Genomic DNA, 20,879 nt, shown 5'->3' with positions numbered 1-20,879 from the left:
CATCCTTTAGCTCTTGAATTGTTGCTGGCTTATCGACGTACACCTTTTTTTTCAAATAACCCCAAAGAAAGAAGGCCAACGGTGTCAAATCACACGATCTTGGCGGCCAATTGACATCGCCGCGACGTGAGATTATTCGGCCATCAAATTTTTCGCGCAAAAGAGCCATTGCTTCGTTAGCTGTGTGACAAGTGGCACCGTTCTGTTGAAACCACACATTGTCCACATCCATATCTTCCAATTCGGGCCATAAAAAGTTCGTTATCATCTCACGATAGCGAACACTATTCACAGTAACTGCCTGACCGGCCTCATTTTGGAAAAAATACGGCCCAATGATGCCGCCGGTCCATAAACCGCACCAAACAGTCACCCTTTGTGGGTGCATTGGTTTTTCGGCAAACACTCTTGGGTTATCATTCACCCAAATGTGGCAATTCTGCTTATTGACGAATTCACTGAGGTGAAAATGTGCCTCATCACTGAAGATGATTTTCTTCGAAAATTGGTCATTCACAGTTGCCATTTTCATAATAAGCCTAAATAACTGTAACGCATTGCTAGATTGTGTGTCTTTCCATGGTTGGAATTGAGTTAGTCCGAAATTGAAAAACTTCAAATAAAATGCAGAAAAAACTTGACGGTTAGGTGTGGTTCACATTCAACAAATTTAACCACCCTTTATAACTGGCATATGCACCCTTTGTTTGGTATTTGGCTAAGCTCCTTCTCTTATTTCTGGTGCGCGTCTGGATGTTCTTCTACAAATTCATAATAATGAAACAATAGTTGTATGCAGCCTCCAAACGGCAGATTTTTTATTTTTATGAGGAGCTTTTTCATGGCAGAAATTCAATCGGAGATTTGTCATTGACTGTTGAGGGGCGACCGCTATTAGAAACAAACAACGTTTCAATCATTTAATGTTTCTTCGCCGCAATTTCGAGCCCGGGCACTACCGCATGGCTGTCACGCAAGTATACAAGTGGTCAGTCCTTATCAAGGTAATCAATCCTCTTGTGTTGTATAAATCCACATCTATTCTTTTTTCCGTGCCTTAACTTTATGCTCTATTTCGATTGCGTCCAAATATTTGCATTTTTCGATCTAGGCATATTTTTCTATGGACATATTCAGAATCGAACCGATGGGCAAAACAATCGCATCATTTATTGGCAACGGAAACACACACACACAGATGTGCAAATATGTACTAGTATATATACAAATGTATACATACGTGAGATATATGCCCAAGACAATCAGGCAATCAGCAGCAAATAAGAGCAATTGGATAGCCGGTGCCAATGGTGACTCAACTCCAAGTGGAAATGGCATGCAGCGTGCAATTTATACTCGTATCTACTTACGAGTATATATGCACAGATATGTGTATATGTATGTGTGGGTATTCAAATACTTTTGCTCCACAATTCAACTCAATTACAGTATTGTGCCGATAAAAAGGCATTGTTTTACGATAAGTGGCTATTGAACAACGAACCCGACGCTGCTATAAAAAAATGTGCGCTGTTTAGCTTGAAGCTGACATGTCAGTGTATTTTTTTGCATTGGCTAGTACCGAATATCGTGCAGTGAGAACATTTTTTCATTTGGAAGGCTTATTGGCAACAGAAATTCACAAAAAAAGGTAAAATTGTTAAAGGAATCTGCTCTTTCATTTGCAACTGTGCATCGATGGGTTTTAGAGTGGGGATGTGGAAAAAGTATAATACAAGACTAGAGGGTCATTGGATATTATTTGTGAAGGTCCTAGATTGACTTAGCGGGGAGTTTCTGCAGCCAAAAGCATTTCGTTCCATATTTTACATGGACAACTACATATGGAAAACCTACAAGGAAAGCAAGAGCCGTATCAAAATAATGCGGAGAAACAATATTTTGTAGAGCCTTCGGAAAATTATTCCAGAGGTGGTATGAAATGATTGGAAGGTGTCACCAGTCTCGTTGCTAATATTTACAAAATATTGTGTCAAAACTTCAAGGAGAACCGAGCAAAATTGACAAAGCTGTGACTATTTGAGCGTTCGTTGCTCCAGGCCGAGTTTCTCCATCTGCTCAACTCAAAAACGTTTTTCTGAAACTTGTTATTATATTTTTTGGAGTTCCTGAATGGCATAACTCAAACTATGTACATACTTCGGTACTACCCCAAACATTTGAAATGAAGCACAGAACTGGCACACGTAACTTACAAGGTATTCTCGAGGCATTTTGTTAATAATTTTTAATTTCATAATAAAGACTATACTTTTGTTGTTGGGAAAATCGTCTTTTTGACTTTTAATTGCTACGGAAAATGGAAAAATGAAAAAGAAGTACGTACAGCGTATAGATATAGTATAGATATCAATCTTAAGCTTGAGAAACCTATCCCATATAGAAATCCTAGAAGAACAAACTGGCATACATTCCGTAGAGTGACCCAGTCTAAACTTCAACACATAAATAAAACCAAAACGTCAAGGGAAGACCTAGATGAGAAAGTAAGAGCTTTCGAAACTTCGTTGACGAAAGGACTTGAAGCTTCATGTCCCGCCACATATGGCAAAACAACCTATCCTACCTGGTGGAATGAAGATTTAAGTCAACTCAGGAAAATGACAAGAGAAATCTTCATTATCTGCTACAAACACAAGTACTTCAAAACCCTACAAAGAGTGCCTTAGGGAATACAAGAAAGCAATCAAAGAGGCTCGGACAGAGGCTTGGAGAGACTTTTGTAGTTCCATAGAATCGACCAAAGACACGGCCAGACTAGGCAAGCTTTCATCCAAGGAACACTCCTGCCCTTCCTTCTTGAAGAAAGATAACGGAGAGTGGACAAAATCCTCGGCCGACACACTAGAACATCTTGTAAATACACACTTCCCAGGCAACACAGAATATATTGAGAACAATACTGACAGTGTTCAAACATCCAAACTATCACCCACTATAATCAACCACATCGTATCCCAAGATAGAATATTATGGGCGATAAAAAACTTTGAACCATATAAGGCAGCCGGCCCAGATGGGATATTCCCAGCCATGCTGTGGAACACTCGAGAAACGACGATTCCTTGGCTGGAGGTCTTTTTCAGGAAAAGCCTTATGATGGGGCACATACCAAAAAGCTGGAGGAGGGTTAAGGTAATATTTATCCCTAAAGCTGGTAGACGCGGTCATGATACAGCGAAAGATTTCAGACCCATCAGCCTATTCTCCTTCATCCTTAAAACTCTCGATCGATTGTTGGATGTATATCTCAGGGAAAAGATTACAGACTCAACGATTTCACCATCTCAACATGCCTATCTCAAAGGAAAATCCACAGAGACAGCTCTTCATGAGGTTGTAAGTGCGATTGAGAGGAGCATAGAATACAAGCAATACTCACTAGTCGCTTTTCTCGACATAGAGGGGGCCTTCAACAATGTTACGACAAGATCTATAATTGAGGCTCTTAACATGTTAGGCATAGACATAGGTCTCAACGAATGGATAGAGAACATGCTCAAAATTAGAATAATCATCGGTAAGGTAGGCAGCAGCACGATAAAACGCTCTGTCAACAGAGGAACCCCTCAGGGAGGGGTCTTGTCCTCTCTGCTGTGGTTACTAGTCGCCAACAACATCTTCACCAAATTTAACCGAAAGGGAATTAAAGTGGTGGCGTACGCGGACGACATAGTGCTTATGGTTTCAGGAATGTTTCCAACCACAATCAGTGAGATTATGGAAGGAGCTCTGGTATTACTCAGCATACAAGCAGTGTGAAGTTGGTAACACTTCATATCGTCTGTATACTCCTCCGCCTACGCTGCCCTTGAGATTCCGACTAAAACCTCAAGTTTTAAAACTGCTGATTAGAAACTAAAATGGATTTTTTTTAGAAAAACACCATTCTTTTCTTTTTTTTAATTTCTTCTTTTTAATATTAGTTTGAACTAAGCTTAGTACTCTCTACAAGTGTCATAATGGGATTGTCATAACTTTTGGTTGTATACTAAAATATGTTTAGCGAATCAGTGAAAAATACCGCTCCGGCGAAACACCAGCTTACAACTTATAGGTATACTCGTACAAACAGACTGTTCGCTTACGCCAAAGCATGAAGGTGTAAATTGTCCACTTTTGAGTGAACGAGTGGACCTGATGAATTAATGGACTGATTAAGCTTTAGATGTTCTTTGTTACACAAAACAGCCAAAATACCAGTCGCACAATGAGGTCAAAAATCATTTTTGATATCAGGAACCAAATGTTCTTATTTTTCATACGGCAATAAATTTTCAAATTTAATTTCCCAACAATTTCATCTATACACCTTAAGAGAGGCTTCTGAAAAGGCGCTGGTCAAGTTTTTATCAACAGATATCGGACATTTTAAATGCACTGGAACAAATCTAAGCACAAAATTTGAGAACGCCCGTTAGATAATTCGAATTTTCACTGCGAAATAATGGCTCTATGAGTTATTTGTGCATGAGCGCGTGTAAGGCAAATATGAATCGATTTTAATTAACTCACACATGTGTGCACTGACACTGTACAGGCAATGCATGTATGTATGTGTGCATTACAAATATTTGTTGTTTTGCTGTAATGCAGAGCGATAATTTCTGCTTATATCGAAAACATTTTGATTTTGTTGCTGTTGTTGCTATTGTCGCTAAGATTCAATGCATTTGGGGCTGTTTACTGTTCGGTGCTGTTGAATTGTTGCAGTTGGCTTATGGAACATTTTTTCACACTACTTGCGCATTTAATAGTAATTTTATTACAAACATTTAAAACTAAGTGGCCAGTAATTGCAGAGTAATGCTAATGCTTTGCACCATACGAATACACAAAAACGCCGAAGCCGATTCATTTTATGTTGCTAATAGAATATATGGATATATGGATGATAAAAGCGATTTAAATTCTGATGTCACCACTGCTGGCACTACTGGCATGCATTATCCTTATTTATCCCCAATCATCCATTCTCATTTTGCTTTTATCTTCCTTTTCCGTTTAATGTTGCAACAAAAATTGTAATTTGTTTGCTCTGAAATGTATCTTTGCCGCTTTGTGGTTTTGTCAGGATATGAATAATCGAAGAGCATAATTTCCGCATCCTTGCGTGTGTATAATGCGGCTCGAGCTTACATACAGGGCCCGGTACTCGAAGTGTAACCAACTTCAGACCGTTCGCTGCACGAGCATCAGTTTTCTGTTAGTTGCCTAATGATAGTCCAGAGTATTGTTTACAACCGCGCGGAAGCATTTTGCCGAGAGTAAACGCGAAAAAAGAAAATCAGTAATGGATTTCAAACGTAATCGTGTGATTGCATTATATTTGGCTGGAAAATCACAACCAGCGATTGGTCGTGAGCTCGAGCACCTTAAAGTAAATAAAGTGTTTGTTTGTCGCATCATTACTCATTATAATGACACTGGTAGCATCGCGAAACGTCATGGCGGTGAACATCAAAAGAATGCAACGTTACGGGCAATGGTTCAAAAAGTGAAGAAGCGACTTGAGCGAAATCCCCGATGAAGTGCCAATAAAATAGGCATATCTGAAAGTAGCATCCGCCGCATACTGAAAAATTATCTCAAAGTCAAGCCTTATAAGATACAAAAGGCGCTTGATCTCACAACAAAGCAGCAACAAGTCAGACTTGAGAGAGCGAAGGAGTTGCTTTGCTTGGCCGAAAGCGGTCAATTTCCGAACATTGTGTTTTCTGACGAGAAATTTTTTCAAACTGAGCAATTCGTAATCTCCCAGTACGACAGAGTTTATTTGACCGACCGTTCGTACGATAATTTTAGTCATCGATTGACCACCAGGAGGCAGCACCCGCCACAGGTAATTGTTTGGGCCACTGTAACCGCAGATGGGCGCTCTCCAATCGTTTTCATCGAGCTTGGCGTTAAGGTAAATGCGAAATATTATCGGGAAAGTATTCTGGAAGTTGTTCTGAAGTCGTGGGCAGACAAACATTTCGGTGGCTGGCCATGGACGTTTCAACAGGACTCGGCTCCGCGGCACCGTCTCACAAAGCTCGTGTGAACCAAGAATGACTAAAATACAACGTTCCGAACTTCATAACATCCAAACAATGGCTCTCAAATTAACCAAACGCGAATCCGATGGATTATTCTCCTTGGACCATTTTGGAGAGGAAAGTCCGAACTAAAAGATTCACCAGTCTAGAGACGCTGAAAGAACCCATTGTCCGCGAGTGGGCCAAAATATCTGCAATTCACATTCGGGCAACTGGCGATTCGTTTCTGGACCGTCTCAAGCCCATAGTCAAGGAAAAGGTGGTCATATCGAGCAAAAGTAAATTGGTTCTGAATTTTGTATTATTTTCACACATTTTTTACTTTGAAATGAATTAAAGGAACTTTCCAAACTAATTTTTTATTGGTTACACTTCGAGTGCCGGACCCTGTACACACATATACACATACGTGTAAGCATATAAATGTGATTCCGAGTAATTGTGCATTTACTGATGCGCAGATACGCACAGCTGTTGGCCCAGTTTCGAATGATTGTTCGCGGTCGACTGACCACAATAAGTTTATTAGTGCACATTTCAGCTCCTTTATTTATCGCTGCGTATATTAAATATAATTATTTTTGTGCACGATATACATATAAAATAGGATATTCCTAAAATATATGGCAGAGGATAGGCGATTCTAGATAGGGGAATAAAATATTTGCCGAAAGAGAATTTTTAAATTTTTAAATAACACAGATTTTTGAAAATTTTCCGTAATGAATTCGGATTCTGAACTTTTTACTTCACCTACAGTGGCTCACCGCTTATTTTATGTAGGCTACTAAATCTCGAATGATATATTTTGAAAACTAGTACGAATATTAAGGAAAATTAAACGCCGAACGGTGGCTACGAAGTTGTAGTTTAAAAAATTATTTTATTCTTCTTTTTAATTAATATTTAATAATTTTTTATTATTCAATAATCAGAACTATTCTAAGTTTCATGTCACAGCTTATAGCATGCAGAGTACGTCTTCCTTAAAAATTGAGTTAGTTAATTTCAAAAGCATTTAGTATTTTTTTTTGTATCCTTTGGTCTTAATTACAGTTTGAAGTCGTTCTGACAATGATTCGACTAGCTTTTTTTTAATTTCCGGTCCATTCCTCCAAATTTACATTTTCCAACTGATCTTTGTTGCTTATGTGGCGTGTAAGGATTTTCGTCCATATTGGTCATATCTGCACGAGAGACGACTTATGTAACGGATCGTTGGTCGGGTAAAAACGGAAATCTTTACGTATTCCAAGTTTCTCGGCATTTTGGAGTAAGTTATCTTTTAGTGCATTCAGGTACGTTGATTTGGTCATAATGCTCTCAACGACGATTAAATTTCCGATGCCAGCTGCTGACATACAGGGTTTGATTGAAAAGTAATGAGCCTTATTTTTTTAAGCAGTCTATTAAACCTTTTGGCTTATACAACTAATATTCTTCAAAATAGGACCCTTGAGCGTCAATACACCGCTGGTAGCGGTGCTTCCTCTGCAGGAAACATTTTTTAAACTGATCCGCCGAAATCGCGTGCAATTCGGGTATCACAGTTTTTTGGATCGCTTCGATGGAGTCGAAACGCCTCCCCTTCAGCTTTCTTTTCAGGCGCGGGAACAAGAAGAAGTCCGGAGGGGACAGGTCTGGGCTGTAGAGAGGGTGGGGAAACACCGGAACCCTCATCTTGGCCAATGCAGAGGTGCAGAGGAAGGCGATGTGCGCCGGCGCGTTGTCGTGATGAAGGGTCCAATTGTTGACGAGGTCGGGCCGAACCCGGGCGACGCGGTTTTTCAGCCAAAGGAGCACTTCTTTGTAAAATGCCGCGTTTACAGTGCTTTCTGGAGGTACAAACTCCTTGTGGACGATGCTTCGAGAGTCGAAGAAGATGATCAGCATGGTTCGCCATTGCAAAATCCTAACACACTTTTAAAACAGCTTTCACGCGCGGAGCGATGTTGACTGCACCGATGTAGCCAGCAAACTGGGACCGGTTTCTAGTGGAAGGGCAAGGTTCAACGATAATTTTCCCCCACCAGTCGGTTCGGTTGATCACTTGGCAGACGCTCCGCGCGGGAAGGCTCATTACTTTTCAATCAAGCCTTGTACCTGTACACGTCCATGCTATTACACTGCCGCCACGATGTTTCACAGTCGGCTTTGTGTTGCTTTTGTAGAGCTTAGTAATGGGTTTCCGTCACACGCAAGTCATTCAATCTGAGCCGAAGAGATTGAATATGGACTTCTCAGAGAAAATTAATGTGCTCCAGAAATTTAAATCCTTAATTTCTAGTTCCTTGGCAAAGGCAACTCTGGCTGAAAGGGCTTCTTTCGTGCTACTCGACCACTGAAGTCCTGTCCATGAAACACCCGCTGCACTGTTTTGATCTTAAATGATTTCCCCACTTCGAGCTGAATTTCCTTTGCCAGTTTAGGCGCTGATAGCTTTTGCATTTTTTTTTTATTTTTTGCACAGTTAAGCGCTCGTTACGTTCATTTGGGGCCTTTATTTTTCATGAACGAAGCGTTCAACGATACATTACACTGTAGCATTGCTCAATTAATAATTTGGGCTATTTTTCGGTGTGTTTTTCCACTTTGAAAATGTTTAACCACCAATTCTCGCTGTTCAATGGAGTACGACGGCCCATTAATATAAATTTGTGCATCAATCTCTTAAGGGGGAGCCTGGTTTATAAGGTAAAAAAAAATCAATTTTTTTTTCGTTTTAAGCGATTCCTAATATATTTCAGAATATTCACACAAAGTTACATAGCCTAATTCTCAATATTTCCGTTGATACAAAGCCAAAGGTAGGCGAGCGTTAGGTAGTTACGCTGTGACCGGACAGCTATAGTACAAACTGTACCTTCTTTTCTCGACTTTTCATTTTTATGATTTCTTTGAATTGGCGTACATGAATGAAAAAAACTAATGAACCTTTTGAAATGAATCATAGCTTGTTCCCTTCAGAATTAAATTCTCTTCTATTTGAACTAACAAAGTAGATAAAAAAAAAAATTTCAAGATTTTTATACCAAGTTGAATCGAATTTTTTTTTTATAGAAAGGCATTTTTTTCTTTAAAACCTCCAAAAAGTTGAAATTTTGGAATTACTCTGAGTTTCCTTAGTTCACCTAGAATAAAAAATCATGATAATTAGAAATCCATTTGAATTTTTAGCTTTCGATAATAATTACGAGCTGTATCTTGTACGCCAGTTGGAAACTCCAGCGTTGCAGCGCTCTACTAATTTCTATGTTAAACATTTTTTCAACTTATTTTAACCAGTACAAAAATTTTTATACTTTTTAAATGTTCATTAAAAGATAGAAAAAACTTTGCAGTGCTAAATTAATTTTTTCCTTAAAAAAAAAATCGCAAAGAGATGCAATTTTTAGACCTCATAAACCAGGCTCCCCCCTTAACGATTAAAAACATACTAAAAATGGCACAAAACAATAATTGAATACTAGTTACAAAAAATATAAAGGAGAAATACCGTTAATCAAGCGCCCAGCTGTCACTGAAATAAGCTGTCAGCAAAGATTTTGCTTTTGGCCGCGTTTCAAACCCTGGTGTGAGTGGGACTGTATTTCCACGAATTCTGTTCCACTCCCTGTGTTGGTAAAGCATTTGATTAAATATTAGCATTTCATTGTTACAAAATTGCGGCAGTTTTCACATTATAAAAATTTATATTCGAAAATTGAAACTGCATGAAATAAGCTGTGAGCTGCTGTATGAATATAAGAACTCGCCAAACGCTGCTATGAAATGCCATCTATCGCCAATTGTCTGGCGTGAAACATTCTTTTTCCCAGGTCTCCCTCAGGATCATCAAAGCTAATATGGGTAATATCAGTATAAACAAGAAGGTCCACAGAGGCACCCCACAGGGGGGAGTACTGTCTCCACTTCTCTGGTTATGCGTTATTAGCAAAGTCTTAATAAAACTTAATAGAGGTGGGGTAAAAGCGGTGGCGTACGCTGATGATGTGGTGTTAATGGCGTAAGGACTGTGTCCTAATACGATCAGTGGGATCATCCTAAGGGCATTAGGCGAGCTTAACTCTTGGGCCACAGGCTGTGGCCTAGGTTTAAACCTACGAAAAACAGAGCTTATGCTTTTCACCACCAGATATAAGGTACCACCTTTTACCCTACCAAATGTTAACGGACAAACTCTCTCACTATCACCCAGCGCAAAGTACTTAGGGGTAATTCTGGACTCCAAACTAAGCTGGAAATTAAATGTTGAAGAACGGGTAAGAAAGGAGAAATTGCTTTATATGTCTGTAAACGTATGCTTGGAAGAAGATGGGGTCTTCAACCTAAGCATACATTATGGCTGTATAAGACGGTTATACGACCTATTCTATCGTATGGTTCGGTAGTTTGGTGGAAGGCTCTAGGGAGAGAGTACAATACCAAACTACTCGGCAGAATACAAAGATCAGCATGTGCAATAACGGTCGGTGCAATCAGATCATGTCCTAGAGAGGCTCTCAATGCACTGACACACGTTATTCCAATAGACCTACATATTAAGAAGACGGCAACCATGAGTGCATTTAGGTTAAACGAAGCGGGTCGCTGGAGAGAAAAAACTTATGGTCATGCTAGTCTATTATTGCGACAAACTCAGTTAATCTCGGTGAGAACTGACTACATCGTCCAGACGGTAACTTTCAATAGGAATTTTGCCACTCTCTTTCCAACTAAGGAAGAATGGAATAAGGGATTCTCTCTAAACAACTTCGACACTACAGTCTATACGGATGGAAGTAAAATGGGCTGCGGTGTTGGAGCTGGTATATATTCTCACAAACTTAAAATTGAGAAATCTGTGCGTCTCCTTAATACCAGCAGCGTCTTCCAGGCGGAAGTACTGGCGATTGGGGAAGCTTGTAGGCTACTAATCGCAGATTTCTCTTTTAAGGGTAATATCGCTATTCTTTCGGATAGCCAAGCTGCAATCCAGGTACTGGGTTCGGCCACAACAACCTCCAAAGTGGTGGAACAAAGTAGGAATAGCCTCACCATCTTGAGTGAAAACCATAAAGTTACCTTAACCTGGGTCCCGGGACATCGGAACATTGAAGGTAACGAAAAAGCAGATGAACTGGCAAGAGGGGGATCTGCCATGAATAACGCTCTTGCAGAATCGGTACTCACACCATTAGGTGCAGTCAAGAGCACAATTTCTCAAAAATACCTCCGAGTCGCTGACTGTAGGTGGAAAGTCCAGACGAAATGCAAAATTAGCAGAACATTATGGCCCACCTACAACCTCAAGCAATCGTCGGCATTAATAAGAATGAAACGACGAGACGCCTGGAGACTAACGGCAGTCATAACTGGCTTTTGGTCTATCGGAGAACAAGCAGCCAAAATGGGTATCCCTCACAATACATACTGTCACAGTTGTAAACAACCGGAGAAAAAGGAGACAATCTTCCATTTCCTCTGTGAATGCCCTGCCCTATGGAAGGACAGAATGTTAACCCTGGGCCAACCGCTGTTCGAGAATCTCGAACAACTATCTGGCTTAGACGTTAATAACCTAATAAGGTTCCTTAATCGCACAGACTGGATATAGTTATGCTGTAAAAAACCGTTAAACAAGTTGGCAACAAGGATGTGGCAACAAAATGGCGCGGAAGCGCTAGTTGGATTCTGGAAGAATCACCACTTTAACCAACCAACCAACCAACCAAGGTCTCCCTCTTCTGTAAACAAATTTTATATACTAGGGCCTTCCTTTGCATTACTGAGAGTTGCTTCTTTGTATCGACTTTTAGTGAAATTTTCGATATTGAAATTTATATTTTATTTTAAATACTTTATATATATTTTTTACAAGAATTATTTTAAGGCAGGATTTGAGTGACCTAATCTATTTCGATTGGGTTTCTTAAGACTTTCTTAGTCTGTCCTAGGAATAAATACAAAAAAAAAAAAAACAAAAACAAAAATACATGGAGCATTTCGGTACGTTTATACAGTTTGTTTAGCGTTAAGAAGAATGAGAAACCGAGGATTGATAGCCTTTACTAGACCTTCTGGGTATCTTCTGTATGGTACATCAGCATGCTACAACTAAATATCTTTGGAAAATTTTATTGCGCCTTGCGACTCGGTGAAGTGTGGAATCACTCCTATTGGAGAACTTGATTCGATATCACTCGTGCATGATTTGAGCTGCGGGATGAGCTCTTGATAGCATGTATTCCTGGAGCTTCTTAGCTCGCAAGGTTTGTGAGTGTAAACTAGTGGCGTGCTTTTGTTGATCTAATCAAGTTTCATATTCCCTGGAATGAGTACCTGAACAAAATTTTTAGAGAAATAAATATTCTGCTTTGTGTGAAATGCGAACTGCGTTCAATTCAATTCCATATGAGAATGTTTGGACGACGGCTGCATCAAGTAGGTGTGCTTCGACAGGATAATCCTGATGAATGCCAAACTCATGGATCTCAATTTAGTGGATTTTCTACGATTTTTGAAAGCGGTGCTCCCCTTTGTTGAGTTTCAGAGTATTTAGGAACCTTCGGACGCTCGCTTGACAAGAGGAAGCCACTTTATCGAGGTACAATGGATAAGTATCTAAGTATTTGCGATTGTGGGTGGCTTCAATCTACTCTTGGCAGAACAGAAGCAGTGGCAAACCTTTTTCCCTTTTCTTTTACGTAGTCATTTGCGTTATATTGTGAATAAAAGTATAGAAGTCTTCATTGTTTTTGTTATAAGGGCCCTTACCAATATTTTCCTATAATTTTTCATTGATCCAACCGATTAGGTAGTAGTCTATATTTCTTACTTCTTGCAGTATTTGTTAAAAGCCAAAGGCCTACTCAAACTGACCAATTTTATAATTCGTTGGGCAGATGCAGCAATATGCTCCCTCTCTCTCTCTTGTAAAAAGTCACATCTGATTTTTTTATAAATACTGAAATGCAATGATTTTATATTCACAATTTCTTTTGCGCTGCTAATTATTCAATTTCATAACAGCTACCTAAGCTACTGAAAAATGTCAACGAAAAACCAAAAACGTCCAACCGCAAATTCGTTTTTGAACTGCATAGAGCGGCAGGCTTTTGTGGTTACTATAGAATTATTCTGCACTAATTATTTTATCAACACTTTAAACATAATTTGTAAGTGGTTGAGATACGCATGCACATTAGGGTGGGCCACTTTGAATGATATTATTTTTCTCAACATCGTTCGTTCTTGGCAGACTTGGATTCCACATCAAGTTGTAAGAAATATAGTCCAATAGCGCAAAACTTAAAATCAATTTCGAGCAGCCAAACTCAAAAAGCAGCTATTTTTTTTTTAATTTTTATTAATATAATATGAAAACTCGGAGGGAGTGAGGGCAATGAATATAGAAAGAAGAAAAAAATAATAATTCTTGTTGTAAGCAAAAGTGATCTTAAATGAAAAACATTTTAAATAAGTTGTTAATTGTAAGCAATGAAAAAGTAATAATTATTGAAAACAAATTTTTTAAATTAATTTTTTAAATATTTTAAATTTAATAAATTTAAATTTTGCGGTTTTTGTGTCAGTTTCAGTTTGATTTACATACCATTTTGTTCAAAAAGTTGCTGGATTATATTTAAAAAATTCAAAATTTAAAGCTTATCCCTTAAAAGTGATATTATCGCCTTCAAAGTGCTCCTCATCAACTGTAACGCCTTTAGGCCAGCATTGGGTCCACCTCTCGAAATATTTTGGAAACTCTATATTCATTATAGCCGTTAGAATCAGAGCAGTCTTCGATTTTTCCATTAATTCTTCTTCTTCTTGATTGGCGCGATAACCGCTTACACGATTTTGGCCGAGTTTAACAAAGCGCGCCAGTCGTTTCTTTACTGAGCTAACCGGCGCCAGTTGGACACACCAAGTTGAGCTAAGTCCTTCTCCACCTGATCTTTCTAACGCAGAGGAGGCCTTCTTCTTTCTCTGCTACCTCCAACTGGTACCACATCGAATACTTTCAGAGCCGGAGCGTTTCTATCCATTTGAACGAATGCGTAGCCGCTGGATCTTTATTCACTGCGCTATGTCTATGTCGTCATAAAGCTCATACAGCTCATCGTTCCATCGCCTGCGATATTCGCCTTTGCCACCTGCAAAGGTCTAATCATTTTTCGCAAAATCTTTCTCTCAAACATTCGTCGTCCACGCTTCTACGCCATACGTTAGGACGGGCATGATGAGAGTCTTGTAGAGTGTTAGTTTTGTTCATCGAGAGAGGACTTTACTGCTCAGTTGCCTACTTAGTCCAAAGTAGCACATGGCAAGAGAGCTTCTATGTTGGAATTCCAGGCTGACATTCTTTTAGGTGTTAGTGCGGGTTTCTAAATAAACGAAGTTTTTTACAACCTCGAAATCATTACTTCCTTTGGCTATTAAAACGCGTTTCCCGTAGTGTTTTTGTGACTCGAGGAAATAGAAAAAAATCGCAGCTATCCATATCAGGTGAATTCGTTGGCTGGTGGATGGTTTTCATTTCGTTCTTAGTAAAAAATTCACGGATAAATATATCACTGAGCGACGGTGCGTTGTCATTTATCAAAATTCACAAGTTTTGTTACCACAAATTCTTTCTTGCAAATTCCTTCACGTTAATGTCTCATAGGGCCCCAATAATAGTCCTTATTAACGGTCTAAATTTCCTGAAAAAATTCGTGGTGTACAATAGCGTCGTAATCCATAATCCATAGAAACCGTGAGCATTGCTTTTCTGTTTGACTGAAAAAAAACGTGTTTTTCTTTGTCTTAATTCATTCGGAGCTCTCCCCTTACGCGCGTGATATCTGGATTGCGCGCTGAACTCATACACCCAAGTCTCGTTAGTTCAGTTATGATGTGATTCATGAATGTAAGGTCGAATTCAGCCTTGGAAATTATGTCTTTGGCGATATCAACGCGGTCCCTTTTTTGCATAGAAACTCAGGTCCTTTGAGACAAACTTTGCAGCAACACAAATCACGAAAATTGTAGACACAAATCATTAACTACAATTTTCGAATGGATCTAATAAGCAATGTTCAAATCCTTTGTCAGCTCTCAGATGGTCTGATGTTTAATTTGCGGTTCTTGATTAAGGGGTTATATACCTTGTGAGCCCGAAAAAATGCACGATTGTCATAATTTTTTTTATATATGTTTTAGAACTTTTATTCCAATGAGGCATACATGATACTGAAGGGTAACTCTCGAAGAATACATTTTGGTGTTGTTATTTTAAAAAATGTTATTATTTATTGTTGATATCGCCCCTTCCCCGAAACGCCGTTTTTAGAAGAGGTTTGTGGTGATCACGGTAGCGCATGAGCAGCTCAACTGAAATCAAAAAAATTAAATGATTATTGTAGAAAAATGTTTTTTTAGTGAATCTGAACGGTTTATTTACCCAAAAAAAATTTTTCTCGATATGAAAACCGCTTTGCACCAAAAACACGATTTTTGAGGGGTAGAAACATTAAAAAAAATTAATTCCAGCGAACTATGCAAATATTCTTAAAAATTGAGCCGTTCAGATTCACGAGGTTGTAAAGTTTCTGCAAAGCGGTGAAATAGTTTTTGATAATTAATGATCATAATTAAAAAAAAACACGACTTCGAGATAAAAGCGTCTAAAGTTTTGCGTGCACTTCATTTATGGATAATTTGCGCATTCCACGGTCTGTAACTTTCGTTCTATTGCTCTGATCTTTTTTTTGAATTTATATTTTCAAGATGATGTACTTTTAGAATATGGATAAAAAAATTTTCGATTTTTTAGTCCGGCACAAGGTATATAACCCCTTAACTTTCATTTTATTACATTTTTTATCAGTTTTCGATGTCTGCGGCCTGCTACTAGGCTTGCCATTCTCAAAAGACTCGCGATCTCTTCAGAACCGCTCATGCCAAACGCGATCGGCTGTTTTCTTTAGAGTTTCATTACCGAAAAAGTTTCACAACATTTCAAGACTTTTACAGTCTTGAATCCATTTTTAATACAAACTCCTTGAAAATTCAAAACTATTTGTAAAATTGGAAAAAATCAAAAACACGGGCATAGGTAGATTTACTCAAGGCGACGTAACTTTTATAAATGTCAAGAAAATTTGGTAGGAATCCTAATCACAGATGTGGCAATCGAAGAAAAAAAAAACTAAAAAACAGAGCTCAAATCATTTGACTCAGCGCGTCACCTGGCGGTCGTTCCGGGGACTTTTCGTTCAAGGTGTTACAAACAGGATTTCATAGAGTTACTTTTCTGGGGGGGTTTTAACTAAAAAATATATTATTTATTATTAAAAAAATAATTCTTCGTAGCAAAATATCCCAAAGTAAGTACAGGTTTGTAGTAGAAAAAAAAAATAGTGTTGGTAATATTTTGGTCAATATTAATCTTCACCCTAACTTCGAATTAAGTGAAGATAGCTTATTTTAAAACTGTGTGAGGAAGGCTTGAAATCGATTTTAGAGTTATGCTCTAGTGGACTATTTTTCTTATAATTTATGTAAACTCCGAATCTCCGATGCCAAAAAAATTAGCCGCCCTAATATGCATATGTATGTACATTAGGCCGGGTCGATTTGTGGGGAGGCAAAAAAATCGCCCATTGCTCTGTGAAAATCGTATTTTAGGGATCAAAATAAGAAACTTTGCCGAAGGAACCATACCTCTAAAACGAACTCTGATGTCCCCCAATTTGGGTCGAACTTTTTAGTTTCTTTTCTATAACTCACTTAAATAAATTTTTTCATTTACATATGTTCTGACTAAATAAATTTCTTAAGAGAAAAAAAAAATACTATTAATATATAAATAAATAATAAATATTATTATACAATAAATAAATAAAAATAAAGAAAAAACATAGCCATTTAGCTGATTTTTTCATGTAAAGGCCAAAAATGGTGATATTTTTAAATTGGGGGACATCAGAATTCGTTTTAGAGGTATGGTTCCTTCGGCAAAGTTTCTTATTTTGATCCCTAGAATATGATTTTCACAGAGCAATGAGCGATTTTTAAATCGACCCGCCCTAATGTACATATAAGTAAATGTATATTACCGTAATATATTTCTGTATACGAGTATGTATGAATATTTTGCGAATAGAGTCCGAATGAGCTGACCCAATGCAAAGCCTGCTTTTGTGGTTTTTGTTAAACACTTTCAGCCAATTGCATCGAGTTAGTTAATTCAACTATAATTGAACAGAAATCTAATTACTTTCACTGATTAAATTTCAATAGCACTACTTTTTGGTTGAAAATTTTAATGATGTTAAGTAACTCGAGTATTTTCTACTTAAAATCAGTAAAAAATGATTTATTGCGTAATTTTATTAAATTAATATTGTCTGCAGTCTGCTTACACTTTTTTCGACTCAAAATTGTGTAATTTATTTATTTTTATTTTTATATGTTTTTTTATACTTGCAGTACACCAGTTGGGTTGGCAATCCCGGTTACGAGAACCAGCATCAAATAGGACGCGCAGTGGGCGATCACTTCTTTACCTGCCCGTCCAATGAATATGCAAAGATATTAGCTGAACGGGGTGCTTCAGTGCACTACTACTATTTTACACATGTAAGTATGGAGCGTATATTGAATATTAGTGTGGTGGATAATCATATGTGGTGAAGGAAGTTTATATAAGGTGGTGCAAAATTAGTCACCCCATCGGAAGGCTTATAATTTCCACAAAACAAAAAAAAACACAAATTATCATGTATTTTGTGTGAAAAGAAAGACGTGACACCTCACGAAAAAAATTGACATAAATCAACGGTATTTTGTAGTCGCCTGAAACTAACACTTTTTCATACCGAAATTCAATGGGCTCTAAAACTGCATACTTAGAAAAATTCGCTGAAACTCTGGTTAAGAAGTTGAAAACTTTGATGGAATTTGCAAACATTTTACACAAAATTTGGAACAATTGAGCGCAGAGATTCCGAACAACAAAAGAAGAAGAGGGGTGGAAAAGAGGTATGAAACGTAGCCCCAATACGCTTAATATATTTACTGACAGTTTCGAAAATAAAGGATGTAGTAGGTGCAAGGATTTATTGCGCAGAGCTGGATATCAGGCGGGCAATTAAGCTCCCTGACCATTGCAGTATTTTTCAAGCAGAAGTCTTTGCGGTAGGAAAGGCTGCAGAAATAGCACTAGCAAGGACATCGAGCAACTCCAACATAAATATAAACGTTTTTAGGACCAGGAAAGCCATTGAGAGAATAGCCGCAGACAGACGGTTACACATATATTGGGTACCCGGACATAGGGGCATTGCAGGAAACGAAATTGTATGTAGATGAGATTGCCAAAAGCGCTGTTAGTCTACCATTTGAACAAGAGAACGACTTACTAAAACCTGTAACAACTGCATCGCTGCGGACATGAAAATACGGATAGATCAGAGATGGAATAATCTAGCCACTTGTAAAACCGTGAAAATCACGTGTACACAGAATGCAGATTAATACGCCAGATTCGTACAAGCTCTGTCTAGAAAGGACAGCAGAACTATCGTACGTACATATACTGAGAGGGCACACTTTGTTAGCGGCACATGTATTCCAGATGGGAATTGCAAACAATGATAGCTGCAGATTTTGCAATGAACTGGAAGAGAGAGAAAAGCTAGAACACCTTCTATGCTCTTGTCCTGCATTAGCTAGAACCCGAATGAAAGGCTTAGCAGCTCTACAATATAAGAAGTTAGAATGACTCTCGGGGTTAGAGCTTCAGGGCTTACTTAGATTCGCAAAAGATGCAGGCTTATTACAAGAAGCCTACAACAAGGAAACGTAAGGATCAAGCTCCATCTGGTACCATTAAGGACCAAAAGGCCTATGTGATGGCTTTCAGCCAGCCAGATTAACCTAACCTAACCTTGGAACTTTTCATTACATGGTTTTTGTTGGCATATTCGATTTAATAAAACAAAGTCTGTACATGTAAACTTTACAATACCTTCCCACATACATAAATGTCTTTTGCACAATCACTCCCAATTCCCTAATCACACCTATGTATTAATATTATCCGCGTTATAGGCCCGCATTCAAGGAGAGGACTTATTGTAGTTCCAGGATGGGTGCAGATGGCTTCTCTAATCAAGGCGCCCACTATTTCGTTCCCATTTTAATCCCAGTATCCTGGGACGCAAATAAGCCGGATGCGATTGTGGGTTTCTGACAAATTCAGTTTCTCTATATACTCGAGGGCCAGTGAGGACTTAATGGATGAAAGTGCCTCGAGTGCCGCCTGACTGTCGCTCGGAATGGCGATTCGCTCATTCCGGAGATCCCAGGCAAACTTAATTAATTCAATTCCGTATGGGAAATCTTATCAAAAATCGCTAAAAAATTATCGACTCTTAACGGCAGCATTTCAAAAAAAATGTTATAAAAATTCTGAGGTATCTTTAACACTGTCCCGGCTTTAAACAGCTAACATTTTAATGAGTATTTCGATGAATGCCACGCTTTCAATGAATGTGTGTGTGTGTGGGTGTACATGCAAGGCATTTGGGGACCACTTAGAAAGGGTTAACAAAACTTAACACAAGGCTATTCATTTATATTTACATACACTGAACCACATCTGGCAAGAGGAAAAAAAACAAACAAACAAATTGTCACATACACACACACACACGCACACAAATCCAAAACGGGACAACCGGTGGTGTAAACAGCACTTGTTGGTATTGACTTTGTTGCAATTTAAGTGTCACATAACCAAGCAACAAACTTCTACATCTGCCCGCACTTGTTGTTGCATACAATTACCGCCACACACCGTATACACCCACACACACGTGTACATGCATATGTATGCAATACGGGGCACTTCACAACACTTGCTCGTCTGCCACCTGCCAAAGGTCTATCGAAAATGCTGACACTGTACTTGCGCGGGTGATATTGAGAAAAAGTGCAGCTGTGACGTATTTTTTCAATTGCAAGGGGTGAAGTGTTTGAGGGTTGCAGTGCTAAAGAAAGCAAAGCAAAACGGAGGAAGGCCACATAGAAAAGCCTGCAGAGGCCGCTACTACATAAATGCCAGTGGTGGTGGTGCGTCCTCTGATAGTCAAACTAACATTATTTGCTCTGACCGCTGCCAGCAAAAATAGAGCAAATAAGAAAGTGTATTTGCACAAAGTAATTATTAATGAAATGTACACAACTATCTTTGCAAATACGCAAACATGCAAACATGGGTACGAACTCTTTGGCACTTACGTGTACATATACAGGCACACGTACAGGAGTATGTATGTGTAGGTGTTTACTATAGAAAGCTATCAGAAGTGCCAACAGATATGCTAACAAGGGCCAATATACTCATGCACTTATGTATGTGTGTATGTTTGTATGTATTTAAGTGCATCCATAGCAAAGGTTAGACGTTTATTTAAGTTAACGGATGGTTGCCATAGAAAAGTATAAGTATTAGTTTGTGTGAGTATTTTTATGCAAAATATGAAACAAGGAAAATCGGAATGAAAAACAGTTAATATCTATGAGATGAACATTATAAACTTATGAAAATTTCTAAAAATTGTAAATTCCTCTACAAAAAATATTACTGTAAAAATATTGGTTCGGGTCCGCCCTCATAAAAGAGGTGTCGCTGCTGATACTATTCTTGTGTTCGTTCTCGTAATATACGGGAGATTTGAAGATGTATATGTGAGGTCTCAATCGCAGTCATTCACATTCGTTTGAAGCGTAGAGACCCTTTTTTATCTGACGTAAAAAATGTCTACAGCGAAAAAAAATATTCAC

The 20,879-nt window shown here is 38.4% G+C and overlaps 1 protein-coding gene across 2 annotated transcripts in view; it reads left to right on the top strand.

Annotated features, from left to right (window-relative positions):
- The window catches only part of LOC128855465 (acetylcholinesterase), a 261,188-nt gene that overhangs the window by 129,018 nt on the left and 111,291 nt on the right, over window positions 1-20,879 (top strand). For both annotated transcript variants that reach the window (XM_054090392.1, XM_054090393.1), the window contains exon 7: window positions 17,520-17,669. In XM_054090392.1, the coding sequence (XP_053946367.1) occupies window positions 17,520-17,669 (150 nt within the window). The remainder of the gene's footprint in view (window positions 1-17,519; window positions 17,670-20,879) is intronic.

The sequence above is a fragment of the Anastrepha ludens genome, chromosome 2, assembly GCF_028408465.1.
Source record: "Anastrepha ludens isolate Willacy chromosome 2, idAnaLude1.1, whole genome shotgun sequence".
Taxonomy (NCBI): Eukaryota; Metazoa; Arthropoda; class Insecta; order Diptera; family Tephritidae; genus Anastrepha; species Anastrepha ludens.
The sequence above is the reverse complement of the archived record's forward strand: the minus strand, read 5'-3'. Positions and strand labels throughout refer to the sequence as shown.